This window comes from Mustela putorius, unplaced genomic scaffold (assembly GCF_011764305.1).
Source record: "Mustela putorius furo isolate JIRA1106 unplaced genomic scaffold, ASM1176430v1.1 tig00003898_pilon_pilon_pilon, whole genome shotgun sequence".
Lineage (NCBI taxonomy): Eukaryota > Metazoa > Chordata > Mammalia > Carnivora > Mustelidae > Mustela > Mustela putorius.
The window spans coordinates 459,438-468,330 of NW_025422047.1; the positions used below are offsets into that span (position 1 = coordinate 459,438).

General features: G+C 36.8%; 1 protein-coding gene across 1 annotated transcript; it reads right to left on the minus strand.

The window, feature by feature from the left end:
* Positions 1–7,527: 7,527 nt before the first annotated feature.
* LOC101694469 (olfactory receptor 4F3/4F16/4F29-like) lies at positions 7,528–8,466 on the minus strand. The gene has a single exon (XM_004751365.1). The coding sequence runs from the start codon at positions 8,464–8,466 to the stop codon at positions 7,528–7,530; it is 939 nt and encodes a 312-aa protein (XP_004751422.1).
* Between the last annotated feature and the right edge of the window lie 427 nt (positions 8,467–8,893).

An 8,893-nucleotide genomic window follows, 5' to 3' on the forward strand; every position in this document is an offset into this window, starting at 1 on the left:
TGTAGTATGAAAGCCTACATGTACTTCAATGGAAATGCACATATAATGAAAAAAAAGAAAACCAAAAATTAAATATCTAACTTTCCAACATGAGAATTTGGAAAATGAATAGAATATATCCAGAGAAATTAGAATAGATAAGAACAGAAATCAAAGATTCTGAATATAAATATAAAATAAAAAAGAAAAGGCCAGAAGTTGGTTTTTTCAAGAGACTTATAATTACAGAATACTTTTCTTAACTTGATCAAACAAGAGAAAATTATATACTTCTATATCTTCTTTGGAAAAATGTCTGTTCAAGTTCTTTGCCCATTTTTTTTTTCAGAAGCCAATGTAACTTTTATTGTCTGTAAATGTTACTTCTTTATTAAATATCATAAAAGAATTTTACATTACATATCATTAGTTATTAAATTCCACGTGTAGCATGTTATATGCATAATGTTACAGAGTATATACTTAAAAGGCATTTGTATAATTGTTATAAACCTCAAGTATTATTTGTCATGTAAATGGTATGCAAATCTTAATATACTGTTTTAAAAGTGTAATTTAACAGTGCCAAAATTTGATAATAGTATGTCTAAGTTAAATTTAAATATGTGAAACAGAAAACTTTGGGCAGAGTTAACCTTTCTTCTTAGAGATTTGGAACTTTTTAAATTGTCAAAGCAATTTAATTTTTTTATGCTCATGAAGAAGTGAAAACTCAAAATATCTATGATAGTACCTACTTGTAATTAAATTTTTCCTTCATCTCACTGTTTACAACAATGGTTTCTTCTACAAAATCTCCCTAGAAATATATTCTCTAAGGTCTTTGCCCATTTTTTAATCTGGTATTTCGTTTTCTACTCTTGAGTTGTATAAGTCCTTTATATATTTATATAAATATATAAATTTATATATTTATATAAATTAACCTCTACGAGATACATGGTTTACAAGTGTTTTCTCCTATTCCACAGGCTGTCTTTTGACTCTGTCAATTGTTGCCTTTGCTGTAGAGTAGATTTTTAGTTTGAGGTAGTTCCACTTGTTTATTTTTGTTTTTGTTACCTGCGTGCTGTTGATGTTATGTCCAAGAAACCATTGCCAAAACCAATGTCAAGATGTTTTGTCCTAGAAGTTTTATAGTTTCAGGGGGACATTTAAGCTTTTAACCATTGTGAGTTAATTTTTGTGTATGGTGTAAGTTAGGGATCCATTTTTATTATTGTTAACCTTAAAAATAAAGCTGCCATTTATTTTACCAGCAAAAAGATGTTTATTCGGGAATAGCAGAGAATTACAATCAGGGACATGCACTCTACAGAAAAGCCTAGGCAAGTCTGGAGAACAAAAGAGAGGAATACTTTTTTTTCAGAGGGATATAGGGGGAGTTGGGAAGGGGTGCTATAAACAAAAAGTCTGGGGTACCTGAGTGGCTCAATTGTTAAGTGTCTGCCTTTGGCTCCAGCAGAGCGCAGGCTCCCTGCTCAGCGGGAAGCCTGCTTCTCCCTCTCCCCTGGCTTCTGTTCCCTCTCTCACTGTCTCCCTCTCTGTCGAGTAAATAAATAAAATCTTTAAAAAAATAAATAAATAAATAGGGGGCGCCTGGGTGGCTCAGTGGGTTAAGCCGCTGCCTTCGGCTCAGGTCATGATCTCGGGGTCCTGAGATGGAGTCCCGCATCGGGCTCTCTGCTCAGCAGGGAGCCTGCTTCCCTCTCTCTCTCTCTCTGCCTGCCTCTCCATCTACTTGTGATTTCTCTCTGTCAAATAAATAAATAAATAAATCTTTAATAAATAAATAAATAAATAAACAACAAAATGTCCACTGGAATAAACTGGGAGTTCAAACCGTAGTGCTTTCTCATTGGCTAAATTACAACAGTCCCTTATAGGCTGGGCTGTTGACAGGGCAGGAAGAAACCTTCCTCCCCTCTGCTGGTATAAGAAAGTACTATCCAGTCCAAGGTCCTTCTCTTTCTGTTTGGTTTGCAATTGGCAACAAGAAGTAGGACAGGAAAGCTCCATCTTTTGGCTTTATCACTCCATTTTAGTGAGGTTTCCCTGCATTAATTTCCACATTCTGCATGCAGACATTCAGTTTTCACAACATCATTTGTTAGAAACTATCCTTTCCCCATTGTGTATTCTTGGCAGTCTTGTCAAAGATCAGCTGACCATACACACACATATGTTTATGTCTTGGCTCTACAGTCTTTTCCACTGGTCTCTATGCCTGTCTTATTCCAATACCATACTGTTTTAATTATTGTAGGCTTGTAGTATTTGAAATCATTAATTTGAAATTAGGAAGTGTGATGCCTCCAATTTCCTTTTTCTTTCTCAAGATCATATAAATGGTCAACAGGGATATGAAAATATGCTCAACATCATTAATTATCAGGGAAATGCAAATCAAAACTATAATGAGATATCTATCACCTCACACCTATTAGGATGGCTATTATCAAAAAAAGAAAAACAGATAGGTATCGATGTGGATGCAGAGAAATTGGAACCCTTTGGCACTATTTGTGAGAATGTAAATTGATGCATTCTTTATGCAAAACAGTGTAACAGTTCAAAAAACTAAGAATAGAATTACCATATCAGTATCTCAAAGAGATATCTGCACTCCCACATTTATTGCAGCATTATTCACAATAACCAAGATATGAAAATTACCCAAGTGTCCACCAACAATGAGTGGGAAAGGAAAATCTGGTATTCATATTCAATGGAACATTATCTCACTTTCGAAAGGAAGGAAATTCTGCCACTTGTGACAAAGTGAATGAAACTGGATGACATTATGCTAAGTGAAATAGCCATTCACAGGACAATGCTACAGGATTCAACTTATAAGAAGTATCTAATATAGCCAATACCACACAATAGTAAGAATATAATAGTGATTGCCAGGGGCTCAGAAATGGAGTTGTTTTCCACTGGGTATAAAATTTCAGTTCCTACAGATGAGTAAGTTCTAGATATCCACTGTACAGCATAGTGCCTATAGTTAACAATATGGTATTGTACACTTCAAAATTTGTTAAAAGTATAGATGTGTTAAGTGTTTTACCACCAAAAAAAAAAATAAAGAGAGAGAGAGAAGTAAAGTAAAACTAAGGGACACAAGGAAACTTTGGGAGGTGTTTCATATTATCTATTATTTTAATAAGTGATGGTATCATGGATGTTTGCATATATCCAAACTCATAAAATTGTACACATTAAATATGTGTAATTCTTTATATATCAATTATACCTCAATAATACGCATTATACACAGAGAGAGAAACAAAGAGAGAGAGAGAGAGAGAAAATCAAGTAGGGATATAGCCACATGGTACAGATATCTTCTTTTTTTTTTTAATTTTTTTATTTTTTATAAACATATATTTTTATCCCCAGGGGTACAGGTCTGTGAATCACCAGGTTTACACACTTCACAGCACTCACCAAAGCACATACCCTCCCCAATGTCCATAATCCCACCCCCTTCTCCCAAACCCCCTCCCCCCAGCAACCCTCAGTTTGTTTTGTGAGATTAAGAGTCACTTATGGTTTTGTCTCCCTCCCAATCCCATCTTGTTTCATTTATTCTTCTCGTACCCACTTAAGCCCCCATGTTGCATCACAACTTCTTTTTTTTTTAAGACTTTATTTCTTTGACAGAGAAAGAGAGAGTACACAAGCAGGCAGAGTGGCAGGCAGAGGGAGAGGGAGAAGCAGGCTCCCTGCTCAGGACTGGATCCCAAGACCCTGAGATCATGACCTGAGCCAAAGGCAGACACTTAAACTGAGCCACCCAGGTGCCCAGATATATACTTCTTTAATAAAATTACTTCTGAAAAAAGCAAAAGAAGTATAAACAAAAAAATCCAGAATAGTGATTGTTTCTGGATGGAAAAATAAAACGTAAAGGGATAGGGGTTGGAAGAGTGGATGCAATGATAGATAGGCTAACAGGTATTTATTTTACTATGGTTTATAACTCAAATATATGTTACATATTTTGTAAATATGTAATATTTCAAAACAAAAGGAAAAACCATTTAGATCAGTAGATAACTTTTTTTTAAGGGTTTTTAAAAATTTATTTATTTGACATACACACAGAGCACAAGCAGGGGGAGCAGCAGGCAAAGGGAGAGGAAGAAGCAGGCTCCCCACCAGGCAGGGAGCCCAATCCGGGGCTTGATTCCAGGACCCTGGGATCATGACCTGAGCCAAAGGCAGACACTTAACCGACTGAGCCACCCAGGCACCCCAGTAGATAACATTTTTTATCTTTCAGGTTTGCAGAGATTCAAATTAATTATATATCCACTATATGCAAAGATGGGAGAAACTCATGCTCTAATTCACTGCCGATGATGGAACTTTAAATCAGCCCAATCATTTTAGAAGGCACTTTTGCCATATTTAATCAAGCCTTACAAATACATTTTGGCATAACACTTTCATTTCTATTTTTATTATAAGGGATTAATCAAAACCATGTGTAAATGAAAATGTACATCAATATCTTTCATAGCAGAGTTGTTGAAAACTAAAAATTGGAAATAAATGTCAACAGTAAAGTATTGACTAAAGCAATATGCAACAGATTACTATATGGTGACCCAGAACAACATGGTAGAAGTAGATTTATCAACATAAAATGACTTGTACCTCATATCATTAAATGGATTATAGAATAATGTGGTCCTATTTTGTACAATTTTTTCAAATGCATAAAGGAAAATCCTAAAAGAAAGATAACAGAATTGTGACAATTATATTTGAGTGAAATAATTTTCGGTGATTTTTTTTCTTTTCTTCCTTGTGCTTATGTATATGTAACCTGCAAATATACTTTAGATTGCCCAAGTTTGTTATCCTGAATAAGTTTAACATTTGTATATATACAATGGAATACTATGCAGCCATCAAAAAAATCTTGCCATTTGCGATGATGTGGATGGAACTAGAGGGTATTATGTTAAGCAAAATAAGTCAGTCAGAGCAGCCCTCAGTTTGTTTCCTGAGACCGAGAGTTTCTTATGGTTTGTCTCCCTCCCCGGTCCCTTTTTTTTTTTTTTTTTAATTTTTCCAATTATCATATCATCTCTCTGATATGAGGAATTTGAGAGGCAGGCAAGTTGTTCGTGGGGAGAAGGGAGGGAAAAAAGAAACAAAATAGGACCGGGGAGGGGGCGCCTGGGTGGTTCAGTGGTTTAAGGCCTCTGCCTTTGGCTCAGGTCATAAACCCAGGGTCCTGGGATCGAGCCCCACATCAGGCTCTCTGCTCAGCGGGGAGCCTGTTTCCTCCTCTCTCTCTGCCTGCCTCTCTGCCTGTTTGTGATCTCTGTCTGTCAAATAAATAAATAAAATCTTAAAAAAAAAAATAGGACCAGGGAGGGAGACAAACCATAAGAAACCCTTGGTCTCAGGAAACAAACTGAGGGCTGCTGGAGTGGTAGGGGGATAGGGTGGCTGGGTGATGGACCTTGGGAAGGGTATGTGCTATGGTGAGTGCTATGAAATGTGTAAGCCTGATGATTCACAGACCTGTACCCCTGAGGCAAATAATACATTATATGTTAATTAAAATAAATTTTTTTAAAAGTACCATGGATAACCAAAACAAACTTCTTAGAAATATTGCACAGCTCATAAGAAGGCAATTTGAATATAAAAGAAAGTGTAGAAAGTAAATTGAATTGTGGCATTTTGAAATCTCTATGTACAAGGAATTTTATCACTTAAAATACTTCAGTCCTGGGATGCTGGAGTGGCTCAGGTGGTTAAGCATCTGCCTTTGGCTCAGAGTCCTGGGATTGAGCACCACATCAGGCTCCCTATCAGCAAGTAGAGGGCCTGCTTCTTCCTCTCCCTCTGCCTCTCCCCCTACCAACGCATTCTCGCCCTCTCATGCTCCCTCTCTCTCTCTCTCTCAAATATATAAAGTCTTATAAATAAATGAATAAATAAATAAATAAATAAAATTCTTCAAACCCGTTAGGAAAACTGCATATTCTTGTTCAAGTTCTGATGAATAGACTTAGAAAAGAAAGGAAATAATTTGTAGACAGCATGGAAGAAGGTCATCAAAACTAAGAAGTGGTTTTAATATTTTATTTCATTTTATTGAACAGACACTTAAATAACACTATAGATCAAGAATTGTTTAAGTAATTTACAAATATTAATTTGGTCAATCCTTATAATTTTATGGGGAGGGTACCCTGACCATAAAGAACTATCATTTCAGTTAAGTCAAAAACAAATACCAGAAATTTCATATGGCTCAACTTACCTCTATTTTATAGATGACAGAATTTAGGCATAAAGAGGTTAAGAAATTTGTGTGTTAGTAAAAGGCAAAGCTAAGTTTTGAAGTCAATCAGTCTGGCTCAAGAGTGTGTACTTGTAACCATGGCACTCTAAAAGGAATGGGTTTACCTAACTCTGAGGTATTGTTGCTGTTAGGGGGAAAAGTAGCACTACTTGGGATAGAATTAATAAACAGGTCATTGTCTTTGCCTGGCCCCCATTTAAATCTCCTGACATTAGGAGAAGGAAGGGAAAAATGAAGGGGGAGAAATCAGAGGAGAAGATGAACCGTGAGAGACTACGGACTCCCAGACTCAAACTGAGGGTTCAGAGGGGAGGAGGTGTGGGGATACGTGAGTACATATTGCATGGAGCACTGGATGTTATATGCAAACAATGAATCATGGAACATTACATCAAAACCTAATGATGTACTGTATGGTAACTAACATAATGTAATTTTTTAAATTATTATTTAAAAAAAAACCCAGACAGTACAGGAATACAGCTTTTGAAAGAACTGTATTTTGAAAGAATTCATGCGTTAGTTGAAAAGCTTTAGAAGCTATAACCCAGTGATCCAATTTCAGGCTGATGTTGCAATAAAACACACACACACACACACACACATACAGACATAAAGATAATACAAAATAACTTTAGCTCTTTGCTTTCATTTATCAAAGAGCAATATATATTGAAAGGTAAGAAACAGACAACAATGTCTTTTTAAAATCTTCTTTTTGTCTTCTATCTATATTCTTCACATACTATGGCTACTCCCACACATCTCACTATAGAATCTCAAAAGAAAAAAAAACTATCCCTAATAATTGTAATTTTTTAAATATTTCCAAAGCACTTTTCTTCAGATTCTGCATTATAAACCCTGAAAATCAATCTGACAAGGTAGGATTCTCCTCAGAACACAGAGTAGGAAAGCAAATAGCAAGGCCTGTCCAAAATCCTCCTTATCAAGGAGAGGTGAGAAAATGTGGAAACAATTGTATAGTAATACTTCTTATTCCATCACATTACATAAGAAAGAACACCATATCTTCCTTGATTATGGGCAGAAAACTCATTAAGAAAGTCCTGGAATTAATAATTAAACTAGTAAGTAGAGCATCCATGGTGATATGCTTTGTTGGATTCGTGTCTGCAGCAGGGGCAGGAAATGTTAGAGATGCTTGTCTTCCTTGATATCAAAATCACTTAAAACATCTTCCTGGAGCTCAACACCTGACTGAATATCCTCCTCATTGCCACTTTCATCTCTTTATTCCTGAAAGTGTAGATGGTAGGGTTCAGAAATGGGGTAATAATTACATCGAAAATGGCAAGGAACTTATCCACTGGTACTGTGGGAAATGGCCATGAGTACACAAAAATACATGGACCAAAAAACAAGACCACAACTGTGATGTGAGCTGATAGAGTAGAGAGGGCCTTGGAGAAGCCACCTGAAGAACGTTGCCAAACAATGACCAAGATGAAGATATAGGAAATAACCAAAATGAAAAAAGTTCCCAGAGAGATGAAACCACTATTGGCAGTGACCATGAGCTCCAATTTGTACGTGTCTATGCAGGCAAGCCTAATAAATCGAGGAAGATCACAGTAAAAGCTGTCCACTTCATTAGGGCCACAAAATGGCAGGTTTACAACAAATCCAAGTTGGATCAATGAGTGAATGATCCCAATGGTCCAAGCTACCACCAAAAGTAAAACACAAGTTCTGAAGTTCATGATGGTCAGGTAATGGAGAGGCCTGCATATAGCAACATAACGGTCAAGGGCCATGGCAATGAGCAGAACCATCTCAGTTCCTCCAATAACATGAATGAAGAACATCTGAGCAACGCAGCCTTGGAAAGAGATTACTTTTCTCTCCTTGAAAAGATCAGAAATCATCTTGGGAGCTGCAATGGAGGAAACCCACATGTCAATAAAGGAGAGGTTGGCCAGCAGGAAGTACATGGGGGAGTGTAGATGGGAGTCAGAGATCACTGTGAGCACAATGAGGAGGTTTCCTAAAATACCTATTACATAAAACACAGAGAAAACTAGAAATAGGACAAGCTGCATCTCCAAAGAATTGGTGAGTCCCACCAACACAATTTCAGACACCACCGAATTATTTCCTCCCCCCATGGTTTCAGTCACTTTGGGCTCCAAATTTGCCTGAAAGAACAGGAAAAAATGAGAAATTGGGATTACTGACCATATCAGTCAAGGTTCCATTAGCAAAGCAGAACCACTAGGAGAATACATACTAAGGGATTCATTAGTGATTTGACCTTACACAATCATGGAAGGTAATACAGCAGTCTCTGTAAATCTGTTGTTTTTGCATCTGATGCTGTAGCTTGATGTCCACAGGATGGGCAGCCAGGAAGAGAAGATGAATGTAAAGTGGAGGAAAACAAAAAGAAGCTGGAACCCACAAGCGAAAGCTAAAGGACAGATGAAAATTAGTGTCAGTGCTCATTGTCCCTAACCTCGATAATGCAGATGTACTGCAAAAGTTAGAGCCCTCCACCACAGACCTGGACACACAGCTGGCCCACAAGTCAGAGAA

What these genes read in the sequence shown, in the direction of transcription:
- LOC101694469 (XM_004751365.1), bottom strand. Translation starts at nt 8,466, where the DNA reads ATGGGGGGAGGAAATAATTCGGTGGTGTCTGAAATTGTGTTGGTGGGA.